Source organism: Sinocyclocheilus anshuiensis, unplaced genomic scaffold, assembly GCF_001515605.1.
Source record: "Sinocyclocheilus anshuiensis isolate Anshui unplaced genomic scaffold, SAMN03320099.WGS_v1.1 scaffold407, whole genome shotgun sequence".
NCBI lineage: Eukaryota > Metazoa > Chordata > Actinopteri > Cypriniformes > Cyprinidae > Sinocyclocheilus > Sinocyclocheilus anshuiensis.
Window position 1 is genome coordinate 239,955 of NW_015552593.1, and position 18,442 is coordinate 258,396.

The 18,442-nt window shown below is 33.4% G+C and overlaps 1 protein-coding gene across 1 annotated transcript; it reads left to right on the top strand.

The window, feature by feature from the left end:
- Window positions 1–14,322: 14,322 nt before the first annotated feature.
- On the top strand, window positions 14,323–16,373 carry nanp (N-acetylneuraminic acid phosphatase). Its single transcript, XM_016456485.1, has 2 exons — window positions 14,323–14,501; window positions 15,612–16,373. The coding sequence occupies exons 1-2, from the start codon at window positions 14,403–14,405 to the stop codon at window positions 16,248–16,250; spliced, it is 738 nt and encodes a 245-aa protein (XP_016311971.1). The 5' UTR covers window positions 14,323–14,402; the 3' UTR covers window positions 16,251–16,373.
- Window positions 16,374–18,442: the final 2,069 nt, after the last annotated feature.

The following is an 18,442-nucleotide window of genomic DNA, read 5'->3' on the forward strand; positions in this document are numbered from 1 at the left end:
ATAAATCGCTGCACGTTTCAGATGAAAAAAACGTGACTTCTATTTATGAAAATATCACAGTTAGGAGATTTATAGCTATTGGTTCCCTGCATTTTTTCAGCAAATTGCGTGATTACAGTACTAAGCTGCTGCAATGGAGCAGCTCTAATGCTATTAAATTAAAGATGATGTAGGACGGTATCGGGCGAGTACTGGAAAAAGTGTTATCGGTGCATCCCTAATATATATACAGTATATATCTGTGTGTGTCTGTGTATATATATATAGTAAGATTCTCAAGAACAGAAACTTGCAGTAAGAGAATTATACACTCATAGTATTCTTACTATAATCAGTAAGATTTGTTTTTTAAAGATATAGTAATTAAAATAGCTTTATTTTCAAGGATGCCTTACATTGAAAGTGACAGTACAGACTTTTACACTGTTACAAAAAAAAAAAATACATAAATAGATAACATAATAAAAATAATAATAATAAATAATTTCAAATAAATGCTGCTCTTTTGAACGTTCTATTCATCAAAGAATCCTGAAAAAAAGAAGTATCACAGTTTCCAAAAGATATTAAGCACCACAACTGGAATAAAATAATAAATTACATTTTAAAATACTCTACAGAAATGAATTACATTTTAAAATATATTAAAATGGAAAACAGTTCTTTTAAATTGTAATAATATTTCACAATATTACTGTTTTAACTGTATTTTTGACCAAATAAATGAAGCCTTTGGTAAGCAGTCTTCTTTTAAAAAATTTAAAAAATTGTACTGACCCCAAACTTATTTTTGTCTTATGTTTGCTGTATTTGTATAGTTTTTTTCTTGTCTTTTTCTATATTATTTCCGTAATATTTTTTTTTTTATATTGTTATATTCATATCACTTGTTATTCTGTATCATCATATAGGGACACAAATGGCAGATTTCACGTGAATAATGCATGAAATATTTCATACTTTTATGGATAGATAATGTCATTGAGTTTTTAAGACAGAAGGGAGGAAAGAATTACTGGACCATGACCCTTTTGTTTGGGTTTTTGCATTCCCAAGTCCTCCAGAAGTTCTATGCTCTATTAATTCTGATATTTCTCTAATTAGATCGGTCATTTGTTTTGTCGCTGTGGACTGCAGATCAGTCCTTCTGTTGTGAAATGAAAAGGTCTCGGTGGAACAGAAGCTGCCCCTCGGCGGCCCCAAAAACACAAACCCGAATTCACCTCACCGCAGACCCTCTGCACACAAACACATAGACGTGATTTGGGAGTTTTATGCTCATTAAGGCCTCATTTCGTTAAATTTTCTATAAAGTGCAGAACTTTGTATTTTTTTACAGACCTGATGCCAAGCTTTAAATGTATCTTTTCACATGAGTTCATTTAGCAAAATTCTTCAATTCTACCTGGAAAACTAAATGATGGTGTTGTAAAAACTTTGTGGTGTAAAAACTATACAAAGAATGTAAGTGAACCTCATAAGAAAAAAATATGACCCCTTTTAACATTTTTAAATATTGGTGAGGGTAGGCATTTTATTTTTTATATATGTTTATTTTATTTTATTTTATATATTTTTGTTTTATTTTATTTTATTTTATATTATTTATTTTATTTCTCGGTGTAGTACATTGACCTTAAACATGCATACTGTCAGAATTCAACAGTCACCTCCATAACGGTTGCTAGGGGTGTATTTGGTTGCTTTGTTGCTTCAGCGAGCGAGAAACGAGAGGTGTTGCCACAGGTAATGTGAAAAGGAGAATGGCTTGCCTGTCAGTCTGGATTATATGTGTCTCGCTGCACTTTGATGTGCCGTGACCGTCTGAAGCAATGCACACACACTGCTTCCTGCCACTGCTGTGACTCTGTGTTTATATAAACTTTCTTAAGCTAGCAAAGATGAGATATCTCAGAGATGACAGCCATGATGTATTTGCATGCTAATTATCATGCAGAAAGCTGTTCCAAACCTGTATGATTTTCTTTCCTCCTAGAAAAATGAAAGGAGACCTTTAGCAGAATTTTCACTCTGATGTTGTCCTGTGAATCCTGACCAAAGGCTGCCATGGTTAAAAAAGACTCAAATTAAATAACATTTTCAGTTCAATTTGATTTGATTCAATTCAGTCTAAAGATTATATCTTTAGAATTGTATAAAAGATGGCAGTTCTAATTTCAATTTCTATTTTTCAGAATTCTGTGAGCATAGATTTTGTGCATAACCTGTAAAACCCATTTCAATCTGCATCATCTGATCAAGTCTAAAAATGTGTATTTTTATATTTAATAAATGCAATAACCTTTTGAATATAAAAAAACCTTTAAGAATCATTTAAATGGCATTGAATCAATTAATTGTGTTGGTCACACTTTATTTTAAGGTCCATTTCTCACAATTAACACACCATTAACTATTACTTTTGCCTCAATAAACTCCTAATTTGCTGCATATTATTAGTTATTAAGGTAGTTGTTGAGTTTAGGTATTGGGTAGGATTTGGGATGTAGAATATGGTCATGTGCTTTATAAGTACTAATAAACAGCCAATATGTTAATAATAGGCATGCTAATAAGCAACTAGTTAATAGTGAGAAATGGTCCCATACTAAAGTGTTACCATTGTGTTAATGTAATAACAAATTGTAATATTTAATATTTGTAATATAGATTTACATTGAATACATGTTTAATAAACTTTAAATATGAAATAAACTTTTAATACATATTTAAATTTAGTTCAGTTATTTAATTGTGTTCATTTAAAATGTTTATAATTTTATTTTGTTGTAATATTAAATTTTTAAACTCTTTTATTTTTATAAATGTCATAAACTATTAAAATATTTAATATATTAGGATTTTAGGATATAAAATATATAAAATAAAATATAAAACTTGTAATACATTTTTTTAAATTAAATGAAATTGTTAATTCAACAACAATTTAATTACAGATATATCTTTTTAATAATTATATACATATATAAGTTTTGTAATTATTTTTAAAGAAAAATGTGCTCAAATAAGCAGATTTGCACAGTGTGAACAGCATTTATTCTATATATATATATATATATATTATTATTTTTTTTTTTAAATGTGTTGGCGGATGGCTGTATATGTGGGTTTGTGTCAGTCAGTAAGCTCTGTGGATGTTTTTACAGTGCAGAACATTTAGTTCTTTGTAGTTTACACTAGGTCACAGAATTGGTGTCAGTGTGAATGGAACACACCAGACTGGATTGGCCAGATGAGGGGGAAGAGGCAGTTCGCTCACACGCACACATACACCAACAAACACCCACGATAACGCTCTCTAGGATTACTGTCTCTTTTTTATTGTGCTCCGGTCACTGTGACCGTGCAAACAATGCAATACAATGTGCCAGAAGATCATCACACGCACACATACACCAACAAACACCCACGATACCGCTCTCTAGGATTACTGTCTCTTTTTTATTGTGCTCCGGTCACTGTGACCGTGCAAACAATGCAATACAATGTGCCAGAAGATCAGCTGCACTGCTCAGTTTAATTCAAGCATGTGAAAGTACAAGTCGTGAGTCAGACAGGCAAAACTCTGCTGCATTGTTCTTGCTCTTTGTCACTGCACATGGAAGCTGAATTCGAGTTTCTGTCGTGTTCGTATTGTCTCAGTATTGCCATCGCTCCACCCTAGCAACTCCCTAACAACCATATTCTCACGAAAAGTACAGAGGGAGAGGAAATGCAACTTTCTCTTCTGTCATGTCATGCTTTTGTGGATCTTAGAATTTTTGTCTTTCTTTCTTATCCTCCTCTCATTTCACTCTAATTTATGAATGAAATAGTTCTCAGAAAAAGAGAATAATTTCAAATAAATAAATATTCCACAATTAATTAATAATTTAATAAAATGCAAAATAGAAGTATTTCACTGGTGTTTTCTTATTGTTTTGTCTTTCTGATCCCACTTTGCCCTCTATTACCCCCTTTTTTAACATAACAATTGTTAAATGACTAAATATGAATTTAATATTTCTGTATGCTAATTTCAATTTATTTATTTATTTTACATATATTTGATAAATATGCCATAAAATGGATGACCATTGGTAAAAAAAAAAAAAAAAAAAGATCACACTGACTTCAAAGTTTTATGATTTTGAAAATATTATATAATTTGAAATAAATAAATATTCCACAATTAATTTATAATTTAATAAAATGCAAAATAGAAGTATTTGACTAATGCTTTCTGACTTTTGAACAGAATTTTAAAATAATTGTATTGTTTTCTTCTTCTGATCCCCCATTTGCTATGGATTAAAAAAAAAAAAACAATTGTTAAATTAAATGACTAATTATGAATTACATATTTCTGTATGCTCATTTTAATGTATTTATTTTACAAATATTTTATAAATGTGCCATAAAATGGATGACCATTGATCAAAAACTGAGATCACACTGACTTCAAAGTTTTATGATTTATTTGGATAATATATTTTTTTACATACATAAATACATATGTACATACATACACAAGCAAACAAATGAATCAATAAATACCATATATAAATATTCCACTATTAATTAATTAATTAATTATTCATTCATTTAAAAACACAAAATAGGAGCATTTTCACTACTGGACATTTTGACTTCATTGTATCTAGCAAATTGTCATTTTCTCCTGGTGCAAAACCACACTCTAGTATAATGTATTGTTAAGATGAGCAAGTAAAATACTCTTTGCTAAATGAACTTTTATGACCTCTGTCCCTTATTCAACAATACAACTGCAGTATCTCATTTCACTGTGTTTACAGTTACACAGACACTGACAGGCAAAAGGCTCTTCACTTGTGACATAAACTTAGTATTCTCATATTTCTCTCTTATTAATGATCATTGTTACCTCAAAAGGGATAATGTGCTTCATTGCTGTTAGAATGACATTTCCTCATGCTTGTTTTTTATTTTTGGCCTATTTATAGTGGCTTGCTTGTTTGTTTGTTTATTTCACCACTTTAATTTATTTGTTGACTATGTATATATTTATTCATTTAATACACCTATATTTTTAAAGGTTATTTGTTTATTTAATACACATTTATCTATCTATTTATTTGTTTGTTTGTTTATTTATTTCACCTATTTTTTAAGTTTTGTTCACACTTTTGGGAGAATATACTTTTTATATTAATATATATTTTATTTTTGGCCTTTTTAGTGGATTGCTTGCTTATTTATGTATTTAATACACATTTATTTATTTATTTACTTATTCATTTTGTTTGTTTATATATTTATTTATTTTTGACTATGTATGTATTTATTTATTTAATACACCTATTTTTAAAGTTTTTTGAACCTATTTATAGAGGGATATTTATTTATTTTAAGTATTTTCTAAGATAGCTGACTGTGATATGCTGACATGGTAATGAAGGCCTTTTTCAGTTTACGTTCTACTTTGCGTCGTTTACAGTCATATTTTGTAAACATGTTTCATATTATCCTCTGATTGTATAATACTGCCCTGCCTCTAGGATTAGCGTTTTGATTTCTCGCCAGCCAGTTGCCGTAGCGACAGTGGTAAGTCTCTGCTTTAATTTACAGCAGGGCGATAAATTCAACACTTTTACTTCAGCCTGGTGACGCATTGTTGTTTCGTCTGTGTTTGTGTGTTGCTATTTGATGTCAACATTGATGGTTTTCAGCTTCCATTAGTATGTGTATTTGTCATTAATGAATCAGTTCACCCAAACATGAAAATTCAGTCATTTACTCATGATTTTTGAAACGCATATGATTTTGTTTCATCCATGCAACTCAAAAACATTGTAAAAGCTGCTTTTTTCTATTCATTGTAAGGGAACTGCATCCACAGCTTTCAAATAGGAGTTTTTTAATGCATTTTTTATTTGTTATTGTAGCAGAAGCGTATTACATGCTAATTAAGTGATTGGGATTCTGTGCCGTTAACCTAATTTGCATCATTATTTTGCTGAATCAACAACAGACCGTGCATGCAAACAAATAATGCAGTCATTGGGCACAATTTATCCAAGGACTAAAATAGATGGCATTTGAAGAGCTAACTCTTATATTTAGATCTAAAGGCCACCAGATCATCAGATAATGGACTTTCCATGCACAAACATTTGCAGAATGTTCTCCTTTTTGCATGTTGCACGTACTGAAATCTCATTCATGGGAAACGTTGCAGAATTGCATCGTTTCCCTAGCTGGTGTCTACCCATCCTCTCCAGTTTCAGTGACAGCTCCTATTATTCCCCTGACACTAGTCTTTGAGAGAGATTCCAGCAGATATTTTGTTTGTTTTGGACAGATCTTCTCTGGGGTGAAGATTGTATGGACTTGTTTGTGGCAGATGGTGTGAATTTGCTTTTGTATGTAAGAAAATGCAATCTATCCTGATGGTTGCTAGAGATCACTGTGGTGCCATTTTGTCTGTCTATTATCAAGCGATTTACAACTTCCTGGTATTTTGTTGTGTCACCCAAAAGCAAAGAAAAACGGCTGAAGTTCATGAAAAGACAGGTAAATAAGAGCCGAGGATCCAGTGTCATTTTGATATTGATTCACACGCAAGATGCTGGAATCTATGTTTTCATTGTACATGGAAACTAAAATATATTTATTGCAAATATTTAGTCTTACTGCCAGGATAATAATTATTTGATATTGTGTAGAGGTCAAGCATTAATTTGTATTTTTGTGATAACTTTAAATTTGGTCATTATAACTTTACAACTTTTTTTGCATGATTAAACTGATTCAGATGCAATAGATTTAGATTAACATTTTTAGAAAATTGGAGGATTAAAACTGAAATAAAATGTAATAAAAAAGTTTATAGACATGTAAGACATAAAATGACTAAAAATGACAAAAAAACAACAACACATTTACTAAAACCTAAACTAAAAATAAAAACTGATTCAAAGTATTAATAAAAGCTATATTATCTCTCTCTATATATATATATATGTGTGTGTGTGTGTCTATGTCTGTATGTACAGAAAATTAAGGTTGGATGGAATTGGTTCATTATAGTAGACTAAAGATAACCATCTGTAGTTTATATTAATCTAAACAGATCATGCCTCTGGAATATGATTTGCATTGAGGGAAAGAACTTTTACATAAAATTTTCCACAAGTATAACATATCAATCCGACGTCATCATTTGCCATAAATAAACACTTTTGTTAAAACTGTTCCTCTTTTTATATTTAGCACAGTCGTAACCGTGAAGTTTCTTCAGAAATGCTCCGGTGATGTGATACTGGAGTAAGAAGGGGCAACAGTTTTCCTCACATCAGCTTCATATTCTATCACATTTATAAATATTATTTATACATTATAAAGTTTATAATGAATGTTATGAATATTGCATCATTTGAATTTGAAATTAATGTTGAATGTTTGTCCATGTGACCTTCAGTAAGTGCATTTTTCTTAAGAAATTGATACTTTTAATCAAAAATGACAGTAAAGACTGATAAATTTATTTAGTTGTAAAACTACTCAAATACATAAATATTTCCGGAAAATATATATTATATATATTACATTGACAGTAATAAGAAATGTTTCTTGAGCAGCAAATCAGCATATCAGAGTGATTTCTGAAGGATCATGTGACACTGAAGGCTGGAGTAATGATGCTTTTGTGTCACAGAAATAAATTGCATTTAAACAAATATTCAATTAGAAAACAGTGCTTTTAAATTTTTTGAATGTTTTACAATATTTCAGTTTTTACTGGGGGTTTTTTTTGGACTTGGTGATCATAAAATACTTTCTTTTTTAAATCGCACCCTAATGGGTGGGTTGAACGTGATGTCAGAACATGTTGTATATGATTTCATAACATTATATTAATTGTGTAATAGATACTTTTCGGTATTGAATTAATTATATTTCTAATTTCCTTTTTCCACAAAGCAGGTCACAACTGAGCATGGTATGCTTTCTCCATGAAGGATAGATGTGGTATGCATGGAAATTCTTGCTGGTCTTTTCATCCGGATCAATGCTGGTGTTTGTAACGGTATGTGTTGTTGTTGGGTGTGGAGTGTGGAGTTAATGTCCATAAGCCCATCTGGTTTATGATGTGTTGGTATCCCTCTCACTCCATGACTCTAATGGAAACATTGACTCAGGTAATCAACAGCCTGAGGAGGGAGAAAACAGCCAGCGTTCAGCTGGAGTGACTTCAGCGTTGAGTGATATACAATCACTAATCATAAAGGATGCAGGAACTTCCTGTCTACATTCTCAGTCTCTGACTGAGGAGGGCCTCGTTCACTTCTGCCAGTCCAACTGTGCAGGTATCCAGAGCCGCCACAGTGCAGTGGAGTTTAATGCAGTGGCTGAAGTTCTCTGAGAGGTTGCTGAAGTGTTACTGTGTTACTGTGCTTTGGTGTTCTGTGTGTAGTAGGTTGCCTACTAGCCCAAGTCTCTTAACCCTATAAAGTCTATTGTGTCATATTTGATACATGGATTTCTAAGGCCTTTTTAAAACTTTGCTTTTGTATACAAACTAAGCTACTACATGTCTTCCTGTCATCTGATTGAAAGTTTATACTTTTTTAGTAAGTAAAAGGCCTCTTCGTAGAATTATAAAAACGTCTACTTTCAGGTTGTGGTTCACGTGTCTTTTTACTGTGAAATTTTTACTGATTTTTATTAAGTACACATAAGAATAAATGTTATATTGTTAGTAGTAGTTCAATATGATCACTTGCTAGACAGAAGCAACGGTTTGCTTGATTATCCATACATGATTTATTTTTTTATTTTTTTTTAGAAAAAACATGTTAAAACATGAGTATCAAATATGATAAATCAGGCTTTTGAGAAACGTTTGTGTTATCTCTCAATCACATGTATTCCGTTACATTATGTTTTGCCCCCACAATAAAAACGGCAGAGCTTTGATTGTAAATGTAAGCATTTATACAACATCTTACTAATATTTTTGGGAGTAAGCTGCTCCATTTATATATATATATATATATATATATATAATATTTCCAGACAGTAGCTACTATTAATTTCTTTTGGTGTAACATTTGATGGAAAAAAAAATACTTTGTCAAAACAACATGATCATCTCATGTATGTGTTGACTTAATGTCTACTGTCATTAAAATAAAATCAAAGCAAAGTTGCCACTTTCAGTGCAGGTGAATAGTAAGAATTTTTTTTGCTCTTGTTTAGTGACTGTTTCATCTCTGATGATATCACTCTTAATCATATTGCTTTATTGCTAACAGTAACGCAATATTTCAGCAATGCAATTTAATGATTTAAATTTGGCAAAACAAGTTTTGACTCACTGATTCCACACAGACACAGTGGTGTGAACCGAGGAAACATTTCCCTGCTGAATACAGTATGTGTGTTTGGTGCATGGTTGAAAGCAGGTGTGGAAGTACGCTGAGATTTCTTCCAAACCACAGAGTGTGTTTGTGTAAGGTTCTGAAAATGACGCAATATCGGCAGATCTTGTGTTACATAAATGACACATTGACCCAGTGCCTCTACTGCCGTTGACAGTCAGGTCGCTGCTGTCAGTGTTGCTTTGGCCTTGTTTTTAAATTAAATTTACAGTATGCTGTATCTTGAACACTCCCTCCGAAAGAACATCTGATTATGCCATTGCTTTTCTCATGCAAAATATATTCATGTAAGACTGTACACTCTAAAAAAATGCTGTGTTAAATATAACCCAGCATTTTTTAGAGTGTAAGAATAAAGGATCCGCACCCTCATGCACTTGCTGGATGTGTGGTTGCACAGGTGTTATCTGAGCTATTTAAACAGAAGGTGACCCGAACGCCGTGCTGTCTGTGGGGGAGGCTTGTGCTGAACACAGAGATCGCGTGTGACTGGAGACCTGACCACCCACTGAGCTGAAATGCTAAACAGAGCGCTGTGTGTCTGTTGAGAAGAGCCGCTAAAAGGTTTCAACTTTTTTAATGCCAATTTTGACTAGTAAAAATTCCAAATTAAATCTGTTATGCAAATTTGATTATACTGTTCAAAATTAACTGGTCGTTTTCTGCCCGGAGATTATCCTTTAATTTTATGGTCATTTCCGTTAACCCTAGAACACAATGCAATGCAGTGCAAAATTCGTAAATCACCTGTAAAATATCAATACAGAAAATTCCTTCATATTAATACAGTTCATTATGCCACCTTTCAAAAATTCCAATTATAACTAATTATATAATTATATTGCAGTTTTGCGTGTACAAATCGAAATTACTTAAAGATATCTATGATTGAAATTATGAATATAAAAATTACAAATGTCCAATGAAAATTAAATGCAATATTTCTAATTGTTATTCTTATTTATACGTTCTTATTTATAAAAGTTTACTGTATTATAGTTAATTAAAACTAAAACCATAAAAAAAAACAATAAATGTATGTTTCATTTAGTTTAGTTGGCAAGGCAACATTTCATGTTTTCATTTCATTTAGTCTGGTTATCAAGGTAACATTTTTCATTTTGATTTAGTTTAGCTAAATGCTAAAATGACAAAAAAATGACTAAAACAATATAGACCTTTTTATATAAAAACAACTCATATAAATGACAAAAAACACATAAATTACTCAAATAAAAACAGAAAATATAAAAATTAATTGAAAATATGAATAAAAACTATAATATTATTGCAATTATACTAAAAATAATATTATTGCAATTATACGAAATTGCATAATTAAATAACAACTTTCTGATATTTGTTTCGGAAATGTCTAATAATTAAATCCAAAAGAATTAATAAAAATATGAAATGCAATTTTTAGTCAAAATAACATTGCACATAACTGCTGTTTAAAGTATTTGAAATTGCATTTAATTTAATTAAAAATTCCTATTCAAAATTCTATTATTGCTACTAACATTATATGCATCCATCAGAAGGACTTTATAAATGGAGTCTAAATCAGTGAACTGAGATTTGTTGCTGTGATTGCTGCAGTGTTTGTTTTGGTAGGCATCAGCGCACTCTCTAACTCTCTCACACTTCCACTCCCTGAAACTTCTGTTTACAGAACGTGTTCTTGGAAGGAAAGTTACATGAACAGGAATTGTTCGAACAGAGACTGGCATCCGTGCTATGAGCAGAATCTGCATGCGTGAGAAATGCTCCAATTTCTGATCGTGCTTAGAATGAGAGCAGAATGCAGTGACACATTTTTGCGTGTCAACGTTTGGCGCTGGGCCAGTTGCAAGTGCACGCAAGGTTACATAAAGAGAGATCCGACAGAGAAGGAGTGAGAAGTGTCATCTCAAGTCTCATTTTAATGCTCAAAGTAACAATACATGACACTTATTCTGGATACGCTAACTGCTCTAAATGTCTTCCTCTACATGCAAGCTGCACAGTAATAATCAACAGATAACGGATCTGCTCGCACAGCCCTTTTTTTGTTATAATACATGCGTGTTTTAAATACAGATAACTCCTAAATCATAAAAGTGGTAGAATTAAACCATGTAAACTGTTTTCTCTGAACTAGCTTCACCTTTATGAGGTATTTTGACTTTTGAAGTGATTTTAATGGATGTATGAAGTCATACAGGTATGCCGAGTAACCACATCCAGAAAGTTTCCAAATACCTTTTGTCTTCAATCTGAACAGCAGCCTACATCAAGATCTAAAACCTAACAAATGTGTATTTTTTTTGTGAGATGGTTTGTTGAAAAAGTATACTTGTGCTGTACTTTGAAATAAACAGCACTTTGGTTTGCAATTTTGTATGTAATACAATGAAATTCATGTATTGTGGCTCAAGTTTTATAAATACTTTTTGGGGCCACTGTATGTAAAGAAATGTGGTTTAATGCATCTCAGCCTTTTAAAATAAATATCAAACCACAAAGGCTTACTGTGAAAACTGTAAGTGTTCCTCATGGTGAGTGAAGAGCCCTTAAGGTGTGTGCGTGCGGAGTGTAAAGGAAAAAAAAGCAAGGTTATATGAGGTGAGTTTGCACTAAGAAAATGCTGATAAATGGAATGATGGGTAATTTCTGCGCTGTGTTTGGCTTCAACTTGCTCCTCTCAGTGAACATTCCGTGGTTTTGAATGTATAATTGTGTGACAATGTGCAATTAACACAGCTAATGTGGTAGGCTACATAAACTTATCTAACTTCTTATCGGTGTAAACATTCCCAGTTGATTGACTCTACATGTTATACATTTTTCAACCTCTATCGTGTTGTCCTCAAAGGTGGATTTATTACAAAAATGTTTTAATCCTTAAAGGGGTCATATGATGCTGCTAAAAAGAACATTATTTGGTGTAAGCTTGTAACACTCCAAAGAGAAAGGAAAAATTGAAATCGCATCATATGACCCCTTTAAAATTCGCAAATCCACCTTATTTTGCATCGCGGAAGTAGGCTAAGTACGAAACTCCCAATTCATTAGCCGCTCTACAAGAAGAATAACAAAGTGCAGTAAAAAACTATTTGCTCAACAAGTGTTTATAATTATGAAAATACATCAAAATAATATGATATGAAATGCCAGTTTTCAATACCTAGAAGCAAAACGAGTTGCTTTGCTGTTTTTTTAACAGATAAAAATAACTAACTTTAGAAGCAAATGACACCGGAAGCCCTGCACATTCAAGTTGGCCACTTCCGCTCTCCAAAGTTAAAAATAAGACGTTTGCTTTGTTTAGAATCCTCATGTTCATGTTTTGTGTTCCACAAATACAGCACCATGAGGATGAGTAAAATAATTCTCATTTTCTGTGAAATATTTCCGAGTTTCAGAATGATTTCCCAAAGGTTCTGCTTTCGTTCTCTACGATATTCGGCCGCATGCCATACAGGTGTTGTGGTGACAAGGCGTTGAGTTTTGTTTTAGTGTTAAGGATATGTACTTCATTCCAATTACTGAAAGAACCAAACGTTTCAGTCTTTGGTCGTGATGGGCCATGAAGTTTCAGTGAAGGGTTTGATTTTCAGGGCACTCAGTAATGACCGGAGGCCCTCGTGTGGCCATGATTGTAAGTGCATTTCATTTGCTTGCCTTGAAAATTAAGTAAATTACTCATGTGTAATAATGCCAAATAGGCTATAATAATAATGAGCGATACCCTTTTTCATTTTGGAATGAAATGTTCTAGTGAACAAAAATTATAGGCCCTATTTGTTGGTTGTAAACGGGTACATTCGTATTTACACTGAGAGAAGTAGTAGCCTACATTTAAATACTTAGCAGTATTTCTCGATTTTAAGCTTCTTTTTAATAGCTTCTAATTTAACCTTTGTGAACTCTTTTATTTGTATCTACCCTGGAAAGATTTAAACCAGGGGTGCCCAAACTCGGTCCTGGAGGGCCGGTGTCCTGAAGAGTTTAGCTCTAACCCCAATTAAACACACCTGAACCAGCTAATCAAGCTCTTACTAGGCATACTAGAAACTTGAAGGCAGGTGTGTTGAGGCAAGTTGGAGCTAAACTCTGCAGGACACCGGCCCTCCAGGACCGAGTTTGGGAACCCCTGATTTAAACTGTATAAGTAGGCCTACAGTAACTCGTCACATTGTTAAGAGGTAGCCTACCTGAAGACTACATTTTACACGTAGGCCTACACCAACATGAGATGAAACCTTAGACATAAGTTCACACAGTTTCTCAAAGACCAGCACGTGTAATCTGATAAGAACCTGAAAAAGAGCATGTTTATTGAGAGCAAACCATAGGAGTTAAGATTTTCACGTAACCTCAATTCGTAGCTGCCAACTCGCACGTATTCCTGCATTCAGCTGCCGCTCAGATTGTCCACCTGATTACAGGGTGGTGTGCTGCATTGCTGTAGTACTTCTAAAAAAGCCTTTTTCTCGGGCGTTAATATAAAATGCTTAAGCTTCTGTTGCAGAATGCACCTTTTAAAATGACATTTTACAAATACATTTGCAATTTTAGCATGCAATTGTTTTTAATAAATCTTTATCACATGAAATTACCAACATAGTTGATAGATAGATAGATAGATAGATAGATAGATAGATAGATAGATAGATAAATAGATACCACGAGGCCTGCTAGCCTACTATTACAGGGCTAATAAGAATAAGATTTTTTTTTTCAGTGAAATATTTTATTTGATAATTTTAGTTACTTGACAAAAAATGAAGAAATAGAAAGTTTTAGACTGATCTAACAATCTCAGCATGTAAAAACTACATGTCATGTACACTACAGACCTGTCATAAATCACCGTGTTTTCCCTCGGGAACTACATCTCCCAGAATGCAATGTGACGTTGCGTCACAACACCCGCCTGACGCCAGTAGACGGAGTTCCACGTGTTCGGATGTGTTGTTAATATCATACGTGATGTGGAATATGATGGAAAGTCGAGTTTCATCGATTATATTTGACTTGGATAACACGCTGGTCGATACAGCCGGCGCAGGACGAATTGCCATTGAGAAGGTAAACGAATGAATATGAAAAATGCTTAAACGAACATTTCAAAGAACTGTCGACATTACCGTGGTATTACCATAGTTTGGCGGCACGTATGATATTACGTTATTTGACAAACTTTGAAGCATATATGGAAGTATACTGAAAGTACCATAGTATTACCATGGTTTTTGGACACATGCCATGGTATTATTGGACGTAAATAATGCATCAAATTACCTTAATATTACCATGGTTTTTCGACACATAATGGTAATGCCATGGTATTTTTTGACATTCTCTGAAATATCAAAGTACCGTGCTATTACCATGGTTTTTGTACACATGCTGTGGTACTTTTACACACTTTCAAGTGTATATCAAAGTATCATGGTATTACCATGATTTTTGGACACATGCCTGATAAGATTTTTTTTTTTTTTTTACAGAACATAGAACGCAGATAAAATGCTTGAAATGGTGTAATTAATTAGTTTGTCCAGCAGAGCGCGCTCCATTGTTTGCTACTGGCAAACTTTTCTTTACTGTTCATGCACTGATATCAGACTCATTTTGGTAATAAAGTTTATTGTTAAATGCCCTGCCTCCATTACATATCTTTGTCACATCATTATAAGTGTTTGATCACCACATTTGAGTGATCATTGCAAAAAATGTGTTTATGTATATATATATATTCTGTTTATGTATATACTGTATTCTATATATAGTACCAGACAAATGTTTGGACACACCAGTGGGAAAGTGTCCAATCTTTTGACTGGTATTGTACTATAATATACACAAAGAATATCGGCCGATATATCGAATATATCGAATATCGGCCTTTTTTACTCCCTAATATCGGTATCGGTCCAAAAAAATCCATATCGGTCGGGCTGAATATCGGCCGATATATCGAATATATCGAATTTTTAAAATATTTTTTTACTCCCTAATATCGGTATCGGTCCAAAAAAATCCATATCGGTCGGGCTCTAGGTAATACTATGATATTGTTCTCAAAATATTTGGACAGTTAGTCAACACTTAAAACTTTGTTGTGTTGAATCCAACCTGAACTATTTTTTTTAATTAAAGATGTAGATCTCATGATTTACACTGTTCTTTCTTTAGGTGTGTGAGCTGCTGAAGTCGACGCATGTACAGGAAAGCCACATCAAAGACATCTGTCATCGCTTTTTACGAAAGCTTCTCCACGAATCGTTCGACCCATCAGAAGGAAAAACAATAGATGATGTGAGGATCCATCACTGGTATGAAGCCCTACAGGAGACGCAGGGCACCGATCCTGATCCGACTCTGGCCAACAGCTGCTACTACACATGGAAGAACACACGATTACAGGTGCTGACTCTTTCTCCTCAGGTTCGATCCCTCCTGGAGGAACTGCGGAAGAACTACAAACTGCTTCTGCTCACCAACGGCGATACTCAGACGCAGTGGGAGAAGATTGAAGCGGTGAGATGTGAGGGTCTCTTTAGTTTGGTGGTGGTCGGAGGAGATCATCCTGAGCAGAAACCGGCACGCTCCATCTTCACTCACTGCTTCGAGTCTGCGGGAGTCCGGCCGCAGAACTGCGTCATGGTGGGAGATTCTCTCGGCACAGACATCCAGGGAGGCATTAATGCAAGAGTGCGGGCCACTGTGTGGATAAACAGTGACTGTAAATCTCTCCCGCAGGGCTCTGTGACTCCAGACTACACTGTTCCTAGTGTACTGAATCTGAACGATGTTCTGCTTGAACTGAGTTGATGTTTACATAAATATAGATTTTTTTTTTTTTTTTAAGAAAAATGTGATGAAGGCTTATATTAGCGGCTTAGAAAAAAACTTAATCTAAAAAAAAAAAGGGCGGTCCTCTCTTACAGTGGCCACATTACCATGCGGGCCACTGTGTGGATAAACAGTGACTGTAAATCTCTCCTGCAGGGCTCTGTGATTCCAGACTACACTGTTCGTAGTGTACTGAATCTGAACGATGTTCTGCTTGAACTGAGTTGATGTTTACATAAACATAGATTTTTTTTTTTTTTTAAGAAAAATTTGATGAAGGCTTATATTAGCGGCTTAGAAAAAAACTTAATCTAAAAAAAAAAAGGGCGGTCCTCTCTTACAGTGGCCACATTACCAGCCAAGTGACACTGAATGACAATCTGAATGTTCGACTTGGGAGTGGTTCATTTCATACTAATTATTCTTTCTATGGCAATAATATTAACTTCAAAATGAATCTGTGTAATTTGATCAGTAGACAAAACCACGATACATCAAGTAACGGTGATTATGCAAAATAAACTGATTTATTCAGTTTATTGAACAGGACATTTGACATTAGTTATCCAGCTCTGTTCTTGCAACATTAAACTGTATTGTATGTCTCTTATGTTCAGATTATAATTGCATTATTAAGATGTTAAAAGTACCAAATTGTTGGAATTGTTAAAGCGAAATGTTACCAGAAATATTAATATTTGCCAGTACTTCAAAAATCATTTAAATTGTGGAATGAATTAATCATGGGTGATGCATGTCTTTGGGTATTTTCATGATTGCTAACCACACACAAAAAAAGGATCTATAAGCTTACAAAATCTTTATTGAATTTCTTTGATACATTAAAAGGATAGTCTAAAAAAAAAAATAAAACTAAAGTTAAGATGTATTTTATTCATCCTGTTTTTTTGTTGTAAATTTGTACAAATTCAAAAACCTCTTGATTACTGACAAATAATGAGTTTATCTTTGTTCAGAAGTCACTCAGCTGGGGCCTGTACCATGATGGTAGATGAACAAATTCAGAGTTACAGGATTAGTTTTGAGTTGACAAAACCAAACCACTCCAATCCGGCTTTGTTGGTACCATGATGCTGATCATCAACTTTCTTTGTCAACTCGGGCTTTGATCCTGAGTTTGTGGAGCGCGTGCACATGAATGTGTGACATCAGTGGCAAACAGCCAATCACATGCCTTGCAACACAGAGCAAGTGTGATTCACTTCTCGCGAAAGAGCCAGCGAGATTCAAAACTCTTTCCTTAAAGGTTAAGAGATCAAAGAATTTGAGGAATATAAATGAAAATGAAAGAGGACAAATAAAATATCTCGTTCTATTAGTGCAGTCACAAGTGAAACTTTGTTTATGTTATATAAATAAGGATTTTTAAAGCGTTATCTATTGATTCTACCACTTATGTATATTACATATGAGCTGTATATATTAATATTAATTTAAAATAAATGCTTTATAATAATTGTTAAACTAAAATTGCTGTATGTAATATGTAATATAGTGTGTAATGGATTAATATTAATATAAACCATATTATAATTATATAAGTCATATATAAATCGTAATTATCATTAAAGCCAGACAATTTTGTTGTATTTTTTAAGCTACTTTACAGTGACCTTTAATTTTGAAGGAAGAGAAACTGGGGGAGTGACTTTTTTTGCGTCAGACATGTGTCACTTTGCTCACATCTGATTGGTCCAATTTCAGTTTGAAATCTCTTACCTAGAACATAACCTGCCCTGGAGCAGGTTAGCCGTGGAGTGTAAGTTACTATGGCAATGAACGCCGCTAAAAGCCAAGCCACTTTCATGGTACCTAAAACCCAGGATTGGTGCAAACTAAACTGAAACTTACCTGGCTCGCCAGCTAATCTGGCTTCATGGTACAGGCCCCAGTTCACAAATTGCATGCATGACTGATGTTAGGAAAAGTTAGAAATTATAAAACAGAATTTTAGGATTTATAATTGTAAATTGAAAATAATATTTAGGTCAGATGTCAGCAGAACAAAAATTGCTGTAAAAAAATAAAATCAAATCAATGGTTCCACAAAGAACCTTTACTGTCCATGGCGTTTTTATTTTTAAGAGTATGCACGCACACACACACACACACATTTTGTTCAGTAATGAAGATTATTGCTATGCATCTTC

Coding starts and splice junctions, on each gene's coding strand:
- nanp (XM_016456485.1), top strand. CDS start 14,403: ATGTGGAATATGATGGAAAGTCGAGTTTCATCGATTATATTTGACTTG. Junction 14,502..15,611: donor GACGAATTGCCATTGAGAAG/GTAAACGAATGA, acceptor TTCTTTCTTTAG/GTGTGTGAGCTGCTGAAGTC.